The 15,717-nt window shown below is 33.5% G+C and overlaps 1 protein-coding gene and 1 pseudogene across 1 annotated transcript; one reads left to right on the top strand and one right to left on the bottom strand.

The window, feature by feature from the left end:
- The first annotated feature begins 383 nt into the window (after positions 1 to 383).
- Positions 384 to 1,629, top strand: LOC141703891 (ribulose bisphosphate carboxylase small subunit, chloroplastic-like; annotated as a pseudogene).
- A 5,748-nt stretch (positions 1,630 to 7,377) lies between these two features.
- LOC141703890 (uncharacterized) lies at positions 7,378 to 9,581 on the bottom strand. The gene is made up of 5 exons (XM_074507280.1): positions 9,561 to 9,581; positions 8,896 to 8,979; positions 8,697 to 8,779; positions 7,838 to 8,607; positions 7,378 to 7,649 (listed from the first exon to the last, which is right to left on the bottom strand). The coding sequence occupies exons 1-5, from the start codon at positions 9,579 to 9,581 to the stop codon at positions 7,378 to 7,380; spliced, it is 1,230 nt and encodes a 409-aa protein (XP_074363381.1).
- Positions 9,582 to 15,717: the final 6,136 nt, after the last annotated feature.

The following is a 15,717-nucleotide window of genomic DNA, read 5'->3' as shown; positions in this document are numbered from 1 at the left end:
ATAGTCTTGTTAATTGAGTTTTAGCCATTATGTATATTAATGTAGACGGGAAGACGTAGTCATCAATTTTGCAAAAGATCAAGCTTTGGAACCCGCAGCAGATACTCCTATTAGCACTATTTCTAATGCAGGGACCTTGGCGCAATATCAATTTGGATGGAAATAAGCTCTTTGTTTGTGGGTTTACTGGCTATTTGAGGTGTTGGGACTTTGGTTTTTATGGTACTTGGGTAACCCAAGTTGGGTTGGAGCAGTATCCTGTTTTTTGGGTGAAAATGCACAATACATATCGCGTAAATAAAATCAATAGAATCACTTCTTGTGCTAGTCTCTAGTTTTGTGTTTTCAGTTGTGCTCTAGATCAGTTTGGTAATAAATCAATTATGTCTGCTGCAAGCTTTTCGGCTCGGTGGCTGGATCCACCTATGTTGGCTTAAAACCTATCCCGCCAAAGCTGTTTCAGATGAAGGATTCAGTTGTGTGGAACAGGAAGACTGTTTCGAATGGATCTAAAACTCACTGTATGAAGGTACTTTGATCGGAACTTGTATTTTTGTTTTTAACTTTTTTAAGCTGTTTATATTACCACCTTTTGTACTGCTTATAGTTGGCTCTCGTTTGTGTGTAAACAGACTTGGAATCCGATTGATAACAAGAAGTTTGAGACTCTCTCCCACCTTCCACCTCTCACCGATGATTCAATCGCTAGGGAAATTGATTACATGATGAAAAAAGGATGGATTCCATGCCTTGAATTTGATGCAGTAAGATAGATACTTCATAATTTCTTTATTAGTATGATTAATACATATCCTATTGGAAATGTTCTACAGTTTTTGTTCAGCTAGATAGTTCTTAATTGCTTTTATCTACAATTGCATCAATTTTAAGTGTTAAAGAGATATGACAATTAGTTGTTGCAGAAAGTGTGACTTCTGGTAATTGAATTGTATTGTGAGCTCCCTTTGTTTGGCAAAGATAACATCTGGAATACAACCACTAATTCTTAAAAAAAATTCTATTTGCATCCACTCTTTATCATAATTTAAATTATGTTGTAAACTTTCAGTTTAGCAGGTGTCTTGTTTCTTGATAGTTGATAGTGATAGAACTTGACTCCAATGTTAGAAACTGCATTTTTTTATATAGAAAATATTCATTGTGTGTCCGATGTTATCAAATTTTCTATAAATGCATTCCAAATTGTGGCACTGATAAATAATTTTGTTCAATCTTGAAATTGCCATCTCTGGAGATGAACTTTCTGTTTCTTTTCTCTCTTGCATGTACAAAATCATTATATAAATCAATGGCTTGAAGCAATACTCTGTGGTCTGAAGTTTTTTGTTAAGCAGGGGTTGAAATACTGATCTCTTGTTCTGAACATTTTTGTCTACAGCTGGGGTATGTTTATCGCGAGAACAGCAGAATTCTAACTACTATGATGGGAGGTACTGGACAATGTGGAAGCTTCCCATGTTTGGTTGCACGGACGCATCTCAAGTCCTCCATGAAATCACGGAATACAAGAAGGCATATCCTAGTGCTTACATCCGGTGCCTGGCTTTTGATAACATTAGGCAAGCTCAATGTATGTCGTTCGTCATCCAAAAGCCCACAACCACCTAGATCCTCTGCTCCTTGAAAAAGTTGCAGTGCGACCCTGTTCTGCTTCTGCATGTTCAATGAAATCAATGAGTGATTCCATAGGGGTAATTCAAAATTTCCTTATTCTAAACTTGCTTACAGTAGTTATTATTGCTAAAAGGAATTGGCTGTACATAGTTGCTTGTATCAGTTGTGTTGTCATACTCAACAAATATATCATGGGCGCATCTGTGCATTTCTTGTCACAAACGTCCTTATTTAAAACTGGTTTTATATAAGTTTGCATTTTGTACTTGCCATATATTTTCAAGGGAGCTTTTGGTCTTTAGAATGCCAGAAATCATTGTTCTAAATCTACTCCAGTTATAAACAGGTGGTTGACTAGGTCATCAATTTTGATGACAAGTTCCACCTCACCTTTTAACTTGAGAGGCGATTATGTTGTGCTCTTTTAATAATCTCTATTATTTCAACCCAGGAATTCATAGTCTGCAGTTAATAATCATATTTGACCTTGTAGTTCACCTGCTGGTCCTGAAACTCAAATAGTATAAACGATATTCTTGTTGATGAAAACAATAATGAGAGTCTGCACTTGCTAAGAAACGCATGCTACCTAGGTAAATAATTGTCTGAACGTTGGAATAATATTAATTTTTTATGTCTGAATGTTGTTGTTTGACTTGGTTTGGAAGTGCAGCAAAGTTTCTTGAGTTGTTTTAGGATATGTTATTGATGATTTCTCTCACTTCTTCCTCTAATGCTTCTGAAAATGCACTCCGACACAAGTAAATAGAAACTCATAAGTAATCAACACTTAGTAACAAACAAGTAGACCCAGTATGCACAACTTGAAATACGTCTAAGTTACTGTTAAATTCTTTTACATATGTGTTTTTGGGTGGTTAATGCAGCACCCATGTGGTTGATTTGATCGTGCACATGGCATCTATCCAGTAAGTGGAGGATCGTATTTGCTTGCTTGGGATAAAGTGGCTTGCTCATCTTGTCCTCTGCAGTTGTTGAGATATCTAAATAATGGGAATTTATATGGGCCCTTGCTGTCTTGTGTAGAGAGGATTTATGTCTCAGATTTTGAAGAGTGTTCAAAACGGGATAGTGAAAAAACTATCTTACAATTTTATTAACTGAATGTCTTCAGTTGGTTTCTGGAGAATGTAATAGTTTAGATTTCAGATCATATGTTTTACTATTTTGGTTGACGTTCTCAGACAACAATTATACAATTAGTGATGTAAAACTTTACACAATTTGGTCTATAAACTTCTTACACATCACTTTCAATTAAGAAAAGCTGATGTCAAAAGAGATAATGTACATCACTTTAAGGTAAAAAACTGATGTCAAAGAAATCCAAGTTCAAGTTTAAATGAAATATAGAAATCACTTTGTTTAAGATTAAACTGATGTCAAGTAACATTATAAACATCACTTTTAACCAAACAAAACTGATGTCAAAAAAATACAATGTACATCAGTTTCAGACAAACAACTGATGTTAAAGACTAACATGTTCAAGTCTAAATGATACATAGAGATCACTTCATTCTAGAAAACACTGATGTCTATACGCTAAATTAGACATCACCTTTCATTAAAGAAAGAGATGTTTAATATGTCATTTTACATCACCTTGTCAAAATTATCGATGTTTTTGTGATAAAAAACATAGTTCAATATATGTTTAATATGTTTTAATAGGTGTAATTTAGTTATTAAATAATTTGTTATAGCATTTTTTATAAAAAATCATCACATAGACATCAGTATTTTTCACTAAAATCGATATTTTTCTGACAAAAAACATAGCTCATGATATGTTTAACATGTTTAATTAGGTGTAATTTAGTTATTAAATATTTTACTTATAGCATTTTATGTAAATAATCAACACATAGACATCTGTTTTAACTAAAATCGATGTCTAATCGAGTATAGACATCGGGTATTCACCGATGTCTAGAATAGACATCACCGACATCAACATCGGTTGGGAAACAGCATAGACATCGGCCAAAAAGCGATGTCTATGGACTTTTTCTTGTAGTGCCAGGATCGTAGTCGAACCTTCGACCTGGATTTTGGTCGAAAACTAGTGTCTTTCTTTGCTTCCGGTCATTTGGTTTCGACTAGGATACGACCTGGGTTTCGACCAGGATCCTAGTCAAACCTTCGACCTAGATCTTAGTCGAGACTTCTGCGCTTATTTGCTTCCTGGTCGTTAGATTTCGACTAGGATTCACGACCTGGGTTTCGACCAGGATCCTAGTCGATTCTTCGACCTGGATTTTAGTCTAGGTTTCTGGACCCCATTCTTGAAAAATATTATGCTTGATTCAGGAATTCGACCTCGATCCTAGCTCGTCTTTCGACCTCAATCCAGTTCTATTATACCCGTAATTTTCGGGTATCTGTTCGAAAGAATTCGAACAGAATTCACGAGCTGAAATTCGACCTCAATCCTGATCCATTATACCCATAATTTCTGGGTGTCTGTTTAAAAGAATTCGACAGAATTCACGACTTAGAACTCGACCTCAATCCTGGTCTTATTGGGCTTCCTTCTTATCCAATTTGGATTGGGCCTTATTTTTTAGGGCTTTGATTTGGGTCTTCTATTTTCCCAAATCCTAATTGGATTTGGGCCTTCTATTTTCCAAATCTTAATTGGATTTGGGCTTTTTATTTTTCCAAATCTTAATTGGATTTGGGCTTTTTATTTTTCCAAATCCTAATTGGATTTGGGCTTTTTATTTTTCCAAATCCTAATTGGATTTGGGCCTCCCATTGGGCCTCTTATTAATTGGGCTTAATATATTAAAACACCTTCTTTAGAATTCTCTAGAATTCTCGGGAATTTTTATTTAATTTCTTTGGAATTCCTTGGAATATTCTGGAATGTTCCATTTCTGGGCTTTTTTCTTTGGGCCTTTATCCTTACTGGGCTTTTTGTCCCTTCAACTTCACTTTTTACCTATATAAAGGATGAGTAGAGTCTACTGCTCTCACTTTCTCATTTCTAAATTCTCCTTCTTTCTTCTTTTGTTAAGAATCTCAGAGCAATAACAGTAGGTCAGAGTATCTTAATCCCCAAAGCCTTTTTAGGAGCATTACTTCAGGTAAGACTTCTCCCTTTACTTCTTGTGCTTGTTTTTGCATAGTTTGCGTTTTAAAATTGTCTCCTTATGTGCCTTTTTTTCCAGATGGCTGATAAGAAAATGACCCGTTTGGCCAAGATGAATGTGGCCAGAAAGTCCAATGAATTCCCCATTCGGTCAAGGTACACTTCCTTGATTGATATATGATCAACACACGAGGGGACGAGAACCCGTCAGATGCGCATCTAGACGCGCACGACCATATCAGTGCCTTGCGGGATCCAAAGGAGCTGGACAAGTTGAGCGGTTGTTTCAAAATCAAGGATCCTTTCAAGCTAGTTCTTGCAAGTCCGGCCGACAGGGCCTGTCAGTGGAGGAAAGACGCAATATGCGTCTACAGGGATACTTTAAGGGCAGGTATTAGACTCCCCTTTCACCCATTCATCCCTGTTTTGCTAGCTGATATGGGCATCAGCCCTTGCCAACTCCCTCCTAACTCTTGGAGGTTGATTATGTGCTATCTTTGCAATGCACAAGCACAATGTCTCTACCTCTTTGCTGTTTTTAGAAAGATTTTCCAATTCAAGAACAGTCCTGACAAGAATCGGGTGGGTTTCTTTAAACCAGCACCCAACCGTTCCCCACATAGTGAACGTGAAGTCCATCCCTGATAACAACTTGGGGTGGAAGAAAGATTTTATGTTTATCGTTTGGGAGGGTGGCGATTGGGGCACCCTATTTCGCTCATCTTTTGGGCTAGCCGTAGATGGGAGCCCAAACGATATAATTTTGTCTGAGAAGGAGACCAGAGCTTCCAACCTCCTTACGCAAGATAATGGGACTTCCCATTCTTAGGATCTTATCAGGGAGACCGTTCTTGTAGAACGCGGCCTTTCTCCCGTCCCTAAGAAGAGTACGTTTCCTTCCTTATCTAGTTGTTTTCGTTCCTTCTATCTTCTACTTTGCTAACTTCTCAACTCACTTATCTTATTTATTGCAGTGGCTGAGAAAATTGAGGAGGCTACAAAGCCTAAAGACCTGGAAACGACCAGGATGAAGCGTGCTGGAAAGGTGTTTAAAGACCCGCGCCTTTGGGATCGTTTCCCGGAGTTCCTACTCCAGGCAAAGGAACCAGGCGAAGAAGGCCCCGGCCAAGTTTTACGTACCAAGCAAAAACCAGGGTCTTACTTCCAACCTGCTTGTGGAATCCGGGGCGAGGATTCGATTGTTGGCAACATAACGCTTGCCAAGGAATGGTCTATGCATTCCATTTCCCCGGTTGACTATCAAGACTTTGTCCTTCAACAGGACTTGGAGGCTAACGAGCTTTTCGGAGCTCAGGCTTTGGCGACGGTACGTCTTTTTCCTTTTCCATTCGTAGTTTTTTTTGTTTTTCCATTTCTTACCTTTGTTGTGTATCTTGTAGGCGAACGCCCATTTTCAAGGGGCGATTCACCAAGCCAAGGCTTGGAAGGTTGGCCTCGAGGATGCGAACAAGAAGCTGGAGGAGGCCAACCAAAGAATAGAGGCCCATGAAGCCCGACTTGCCTCATCTACTTCTGACTTGGAAACGGCCCGGGCTGAAAATATTATCCTCAAGGCTCAAAAGGATAAAGCCTTTGACGTCTGGATGGACACTCAGGAGTTCAAGGATTTAATGGTGGCGCATGATGCCCTCCTTCATCGAGTCAGCTATAAGGAAGGCTGGGACGCCGTTGTGGATGCCATTCAGGACGAGTTTCCAGAAGTCCGGGAACAGTCCTCCTTCCCTTGCGAGTTCCAGCACTTGGCAAAATAAAAAATAATAACTAATATTCATGCGGAACACGCTAAACAAAATTATAGAATTGATCCAATCTGTAATAAAAAAATAAAAGTAGACCAATAAAAATTTATTAGATCGATATAATTTCATCAAGCTAAACAAAATAATAAACGGGCTTAAACTAAAATAAATATGTGAAAAAAATCGTAATAAAATAAATATATAAAAGAAAACTCGTTTACCTCATTTAATGTCATCAGACTAAAACAAAATTAAATTTATTATCCATTCGGTCTAAGAGAAAATAATTTTTACCTATTTACCCCGGATCAATAATATTTATTATTTTATTTTAGCTTGATTTTTCAAATTCAACTAATTATATGTAGTTTTTAAAAAAATTTATTTCAAATTGGATAAATAGTATAATTTTGTTTAGCCACTGTGAATTTTATATTATTTTTTTTAAAAAAACCATTAGACATATTATAATTATATCATGAATATTTATCTATTAATGAAAGTGTTTTGTTTTAAATATTACAATAATTACTGTGAGCAAGTTTGTTTACCAACCAAACTTTCATTAGTTTTTAATATAATTGTGTAGATATGGGGTATAATTTGGTACAACGATTATCCCCTAATTTTAATTATTAAAAAATAAATAAATTGTCCTACTAAAGTAATAAATAAAAAATTTAAATATTAACATTTAAGCTAGTAGATATTAAAAAGAGAAGCATCTTCAATTCTCTAGTCCAATAAGTAAAGCCAACATCACACTTCTTCGAGACTTCTCTGTTGCAGCCACCTTCTTTTGTACAATGATCCAGTACTGTCCCAGCGTAGCTTCATTCTTTTTGCATCGGAAAGTGCCTCCACTCAAGACGGTGATGTATGATCGGACTTGCTGTGCAGATATCGGCAATTAGCGTCATTTCGACATCCCCTGGGAGTGTTTAAGTACGTGCACGGCTCCTGATGCGGATTCAGCGTAGATGGTCCTTGCCCAACTATTTGAGTGTTTGCATGCAACGAAGAGCAGTTCGTGGGACGGGTTGAGTGACTAAAGGCGGCTATCATATTAGCAGCAGCCTGCTGGTTGACCATTAGCAATGTAACCAAATCATTCACTAAAGGATTCAGACCCATTGCTGTTACGAGTTGTGTCCCCAGCATAGGTATCAGAGCAGTTTGTCCTGAGATAGGGTACGGGTGCATCTGGAGTAGAGGTGGATTCCTAGGCAGAAGGGATGGCAGCCCATTTGTGGTGGCTGTAGGCTGGCGGTTTGTGGCAAAGAAAATATAGCCACTGGTGATATTGGAGGTTCCATTCTCATACCAGCAACCGTTCCATTTTCACTGATTGGACTCTCAATCTCTATATCCGATTCCCAGTTGGTACTTGGTGAGTAATACAGAGGTGACATTGGGGTCATTGTTGCTTCTGGTAATGGTATGTCATTGTTAATTAGGCTCTTATTGCTGCTTGATGTGACCATTGAAGAAACGGTTATTGAAGGGGCAGAGGATTCACTAGTAATGCAATGTGAAATGTGTCCAGGAGCTGTATTTTCCCTTGGAAAGGTAAGTAACGATTCAGGAATGGTTGCGATGGCACTGGCACATGACTTTCCTTTAGCTGTCGAATCATATATTTTTATCAGTTTCTCCACATCTCCTGGGTTCTGTAGGAGACGCGCTAGCAAGTCCAGGTCAAGAACATCCTGAGCAGGCACCGAAGATGTCCAAGCAATGGGTTTGGGGATGACTACTCCAGTATTTTCTCGGACACAGTAAAACTGATCAGGGTTTTCTCTGGGAACTGATTTTGTTGGCTCGATTCCAGTGAAACTTTGCCCGCTGAAAAACTTACGAACAGTATCTGTGTCGAGCCATTGCTTGAACATGCCCAAATCAACTACAGGTTCACCTTGCCCCAATGCGACGCCATTTAAAGCATTTAAGGCATCAATAGCCATGGACATTATTTCATCATTCACTGATGAAGTAGTCAGGAATGGTGAACTGTTGTTGAGCAGGTTGCCTTTCTCCTCTATGGGTATTATCAGGGTTGTGCTGTCTGAATGGTCAGTGGGCTCCGCCTGAAATCTGACATTAAAATAAAAAGTAAAAAAAATAATCAGAGGTGCTAAATTAGGATCAAGTTAAAAAGTAGACTCGAGAACAAGAAACTTTACCTAGGATCAGTTGGTACACGTCTCCAGGTAGCCTCAATGCTCTCTTGCCCAGCAGCCACACCCGAGTTAATATCCAAAGTTAACTGTGATTGAAATCCGTGTGTAATATTCAACATCAGAACTTATAATAGAAAAGTGCATAGCATCTTTAACTAAAAAGTTATCAAAATGTATGTAATATCAATGTTTCAACTCATACCTTTGCAGGACACATCCATTCTATTTGTAGAATATCCCCATGTCTTCCACCTATCTTTGCATCCACCCCCTTATGAACACCTATCTGTGCAGGAAATAATAATAAGTTTAATTATTATTACTTCAAATGTGATTCAAAATATTTTCAGTCTTGAGAATAAGCACGAACTCCTCAAAGGAAAAAGTCTAGCCTAAAAATATTTAAAGATAGATTTGAAATTGACAATATTAAGAGAACGTTCAAGTACATGAAACCAATTCTAGAAAAAAATTATCCTTAACTGCTAATTAAACATCAACTCCCTAATTAGCTTGAAATAGTATGGGGAAAGCAAGAATTTTAAAAAATTATGAAGTGTGACGATATATCAAATAATGCGACATCTAAGATACTCCCTCCGTCCCTTTCAATTGTTTACATTTTTTAGAGAGTGTTTTTAAGGTGCATATAAAGAATAGTTCTGTATTTTTTTTTAGAATTTTATTTTTTTGAATAAAATTAAAACATTCAACTTTTATTCAGAAAAAGAAAATTGTAAAAATAAGTTACATAACTATACCTTTTATGCACCTTAAAATGCGTGTCACACTTCCCCAGAAATGTAAACAATTGGAAGGGACTGAGGTAGTATATTTTATATAAGAGATCACTAAATACGTGTGCACCTCATTGCACAAAAAGTCCATTACGGCTAATTAATTAAGGACCTTAATATTAATAAAGAGAGGCTTTTCACTTGGCAAAAAGAAGAAGATGGAAGGCTTCTCTCACCCTTCATAGTTAATAACACATAAGACAATATGTATTTTATCTTTGAGGATTCTAGATCTACTTCTGAAGATTATAAACACCTGAGTCATATAACAAACATTATCTTAAGTAATTATCTCCATTAAGGTGTTATACGAAGACTTTATATGGATCTTATACTATTATTTAACACATTACAACCTCAGGCATGATAGCAAGTCGTACTTACATATGAATTTTTTAGTTGGGTTTGAATTGTAATACTTAAAAAGATTTAAGAAGAAATGTGTATACAAAGTTGATTACAATTAAAATAAATTGAAGTCAATCTGTTATTAATGAGTTAAACAATAACAACAACAAATATCATAACATTATATGCAATCTTGGATTAAATATAAAATAATATTACCCGTATATCTGTGAACGTGGAGGAGGAAGTAAAACTTTAACTTTGATGGAGCATTTTCTTCATTGCTTTCCGCCTATGTTTTAGAAATTTGATTTACATCATATTCAAACAAAAAAATGAATTTAGAAAAAAATTAAATCTAGAAAATATGGAATCGGATGAATTTAACGGTGATAAAAAATCTAATAGTATGCTTGCAACGAAATAAATTCAGACAACTTACTTATATCGGGATGATGAGCATTTTACAAAGACGGAACTTCTTGCGAATCCGGCAAATATTAAAAAAAATGCTAATTTATTGGGCCTAAATCTCAATCGATGATATAGAAACTGTTATTCAAATAGTAATAGGAAAGTGGTAAGGGGTGTATGTGAAATGAGTTTTCTAATTGGTACACAAACTTTAAGTTTTGTTATTAGATTAAATGATAATGATCTTAATTGGCTCAAAAAATGAAGGAGATTTAGATCTAATGGTTTGATGCAGAGTGGAGAAAAAAACTGATTTAAATCTATATCGAATAATGGAGAATGGGGAGAAAAATAGAGATTTTAGATCTATATCGGATGATGGAAATCTGGAAGAAGAAAAATATTTGATGTATATCGGATGATGGAAATTGGCGGAGAAGAAAAGAGATTCAGGTTTATATCGGATGACGGAGAGTGGAGCACGAGAAAAGAAAATTAGATCTATATCGGACGATAGAGGGTGGACAAGAATAAAAGATGGTTGTGATGGAAAAGATACAGTAGGAAATGAAAATTATTTATAACGTCTTTCGAAGAATCTAGAATAGACGAGAGGCTTTCGAAGAATCTAGAATAGACGAGAGCCTACATGAGGATATAAGTGTCACAAATCAATGTTTATGTTATATTAAAAAATGATAAGTAATATTTATTTGATGCATTTTTTTATATAAATCTATATTTAATAGAGTCAAATGCATATGGTGTACTCGCTTTTTGGTTGTCACATCACTTGGGATGGTAAATTTTAAAAACCGTAATCGGTGAATTTTCAAATTTTTACAAACTATTAAATATGACTCACTATATTACTCGTGTCAAGGTTATTTCAAACTTGTACTCAACATGCGTGGTACATACTATACTTAAACTATCATGTTAAAATATGTAAGTTGTTAAACAAAAGTAGATCTAACTTTTATTCGTCCAATATAAAATTTCAATATAAAATTTCAATAGAAAATAATATTTATTAAAAATAACATCATAAAGGTGGTCGCCATTTTAGTCATTTTTAAATTCAAGCCATATACTTGAAGCAGTAGCATGTAAAGTTTGAATTGATTTTTCTTAATGACTAAACCCCGTGAAAAATTAAAAGAAAACTGGGGGACTCGCAGGTATGAGTTGTGTATAACTTTTATAATATTTGAATTTACTATATGCATTGCATTTGTAAATAAATCTTTCGCATTAGTATTAAGAAAAAAAAATCTATTTACAAGAAAATAATTATTTTACGACTATTAATATATGCATAAATTAATATTTCTATCATTTTCCACTTCCAATTTTTTTACTATTTTGGTATATTTATAGTACTCTATGAACATAAATTCTATAATCGAAATAATAAATATGAGCCGTGTAATTTTTGGCTTTTTTCAACATATCTCTAGAAGGCATAGCATAGGATTTCACTAGCAAAATTTAATTAAATATTAGAAATATTCTTCCTATTAACACAATTAATGGAAAAATTAAAAAATTGAGACTATTTAAAATATAGTTAGATATTAAATAAATGGGGTGTGCTCGCAAGGCTGATTCACGTAATTGAATGGTGCTAAGTCATCCTCTGCCCCGATCTAGAGAGAAATAAAGAGACAAAGATGGTGAGAGAAAAGAGTGGGAACGAGAAAATAGGAGGGCGAAGATGGAGGGGACAGTGAGAGAAGATAAAAAAGAGAGCGGAGGGGCGGGGAAAGGAATATTAAATTCTGAAGGAATGGAGAGACATGAGGAGAGAGGTAGATGGAGACAGGGGGAATTGAGAGGGAATGGAGGAAGAGGAAGTTGGCTAATATGAAAATGGAGTGTTGGATGATTGAATGGAGAAGTGGCGGGGGCTTGGTTAGTGAAAGACCCGATAAAATTGGGTTATTACGAGGTGGAAAGAAGAATAAAACAACAAGTTAATTGAATTATGGGGGACTCTACATGTTAATGGCTCTTTAATTTGGTAGAAATTTAGTATTAATTGGGAGGCCTGGCTGCCGAATTCAGTTTAAGTTGCAAATATAATATATGGAAAATACTAGAGCCCCATATATTGTGACAAATTTTTCCCAAATACTTTTCAATTTGTCTAGTGTGTGTCAATAGGCACATGTTAAATACTAAAAACTATAAATTTAAAGCATTTTAATTTAGAGTATTTGGTAGTTATAACCCACTTTTATTTTCATTTTTGTAATTTGGGTCTACATTATTTTATGTGTCAACATACACCCCATAAAATTAATTTCGCTTCTATTTGTACCCCACTCACCACTTTCCATCCAAGATGACCATTAATTTTAATCGAAGTAGGGGCATTTCAGCAAATTACTAATTCAAACAGAAAAAAATAAGAGTAATTGGCACTTTGTAACCCATTTCTTTGGGCATTTTTTCAATTCGGGTCTATATTATGTATCCTTGCAAGTTGCACCTTTAACTTTTATATCAGGTGAAAAATTAAAAATTTCTAGTATCCAAGAACAAATTGCCACATCATTCGATTTCCCAATCCAAACCTACAAATAAATACATGAATCGATTGCAAATAGGGCTAATCAAAACCTATTTATGTAGTTGTTGTTAATGCACCGATCAAAATAAGCAAAAATTATAAAAGTTTGTGTTTATTCTGTGCATATGAGCACATCATAGAAAAACGAATCTATACTCTTTATTAATAAGCGAAACTATGTATAATTTGGTGCTAAAAGTACCAAAGTACCAAATTTTGCTACTTACCTGACATAAGTTGACTTCCATTCTATATAACTTTATTTTTAACACAACTCGACTTATATTGTTTGTAAATTTAATTTTCTTTTTAGTTAGTGTTCATCCAATCTTCTTTTTCATTTTTAAAATAAAAATATTTTTTAAACGATTTGTAAATTATATTAAAAAATTATTAAGTTACGTTAAATAAAGTAAAATAACTTATATTTATGTTTAATTTTATAAAAACTACAAACTACTAACAATAATTGACTTATATTTTCTGTAAACTTTATTTATTTATAAATTATATTAAGAATTTATTAAGTTCATTAAATTAAGTAAAATAACTTATATTTACTTTTATTTTGAAAAACTACTAATTACAAACTACAAAGTAAACTATTAACACGAATTGACTTCTATTCTCTGTAAACTTTATTTTTATAGTATTATTTTAAAATAATTAAGTAATAGCAAATGACTTTAGTAATATTTATTAACTTATAAACTGATAATTATTAATTTATCGATCGTATTTGTTACTGTCCATCACAACATTTATATACTTTAAATTAAAAAAAAATTAACAGTAACAAATTTATGGCCTGTATTTAGATTATATTTAGTAATATTAAATTAAGTTTAATAACATCTATTTACTTTTAATTTGTAAATTAATTTTTATCGATAATTAAGTAATATTAAATAAACTATATTGAAAAGGCTAATTATAAGATAATTATCAAATTATATTAATTAATATTAAATTGTCTAAAGAACAGAAATTTGGTTCATAAGATAGATACAATTCGTTTCACAAAAATAACACTAATATGTTAGATTTTTTATATCAAGTGAAACAATGCAAAACTAGAATTATATTGAAAAATTTCATTACTGATTCAATTATTTTTAACTACATAACTATTTTTTACAAGTACTAATTTAACATTTTATATTAATATATTAATTTTAATTCGTGTTTCATACGAATTATGAATAATTCTCTACAAATATTAATTCGATATTTTTAGTCTCGGTCTCATGTTTCGCACGGGTTATCAACTATGTATACTAATAAGCGAAACCATGTTTAGCTCCCAAATCTTGGTACTCACTAGAAAATTATACAACTATTTTTGAAATTTTATATAATAAAATCTCAACATCTCAACTAACAAAAATTAACTTTTACTCTCTCTAAATTTTATTTTCCTTAATTTTTTATTTGTTGCTGAACATCCAAGTGTCGGTTTAATTTCAAATAATCGTATTAGTAAGTTAACATGACAGAATTATATAACTAAATAATTAGGCGCCTGCATAACTAGAACTATACGGTGAAATTTTAGAGTTACACTTAACTTCAATTTTTTTAACTACATATTTTAAAATCATTTTATAAATTATATTTAGATCTGTATTTTACTCGAATTATGAGTTTCAGTTTTATGTAAATAATAATGTGATACTGTTATTTTTAATTTCGGGTCTGTGCTTGGCATGGCTTACCAACTAATATCTTATAAATGGTAACTTTCCCTAGAATAATATGAGACCCCACGTGATAATCGCACACGAATGTAATTTCAAAATGTGTCATGTCACGTTACTTTGTAACTATTTTTGTATAAGTTTGGGGTTATCTAGTATTACACGTTATATATTGACAAGATTTAATGCATCCAAATTTTGTAATTAGCAATCTGAACTGAGCCAATCACCAAATTTTCTCATTATCACACCAAATTTTCTCAATTATTAGTAAATTTATATAATTACTAAAAATCATACCACCACCTAAGAAATCGTTGAATTCAAACATTTAAATGAAAATCATCAATTATTATATGCAAATTTAAAATGTTTGAAATAGGCTAAAAATTCTAACATATTAAATTTATCCAAAGTGGAGAAAAATACTCAAGAAAAATATGTCTTCAAATAGGCTAAAAGGCTACCTATTAAATATGTCTTAGTGTACTAGAAAATCTATCTCTCGTGAGATAATTATTTATTCTCCACAACTTTTTAGTGTAGTTCATAGGGCATATTTTCAAATTTACACCCTAGTAGCAACATTCAAATTTTTTTATTGAAAGAGGGTAGTGATCTAATAATTGTTTTATCGAGTGAGTGTAGCGATCTATTAACATAGAATTTTGTTAAATAAGAAGGGAATTTCTGACAATATCTTGATTATTTATAAGAAAGTTAATCAAAGTAAGTAAGGGTCAAATGATAAGAGGAAAAAATCTTAATAAAATTAAAATTAGGTATAAATATAATATATACAACATATACAACATTATCACCACAAATAACAATCAAATTAAACCAAATTTCGGATAGTATGGGTGACCATGGGTTTCGAAACCCGACCTAACCGACCCTACCGGACCTAACCCGCCTTAAACCAACCTAAAAAATTCAAACCGAACTTTAATCGTGTTAAATATTATTAAAATTGAATTAAATGGGTTAGTTTAGGGTTTTGCGTGCAACCTACCCATTCCAACTTGACCCGCACACCTACTTCTTTTGAGTTCATTTAGTCTTTTTCTTATAAGTTTATATGACTTAATTTAATAAACGAAAAGTCAGTATTCCATGTGATCGTATGCATGTAACAAGAATGCTTTGTTACATACAATTCAAGTAATTTTTACGTTTTTATTTTATTTTTT

This window comes from Apium graveolens, unplaced genomic scaffold (genome assembly GCF_009905375.1).
Source record: "Apium graveolens cultivar Ventura unplaced genomic scaffold, ASM990537v1 ctg7177, whole genome shotgun sequence".
NCBI classification, from domain to species: Eukaryota; Viridiplantae; Streptophyta; class Magnoliopsida; order Apiales; family Apiaceae; genus Apium; species Apium graveolens.
This window is presented reverse-complemented; position numbering and strand designations above follow the sequence as displayed.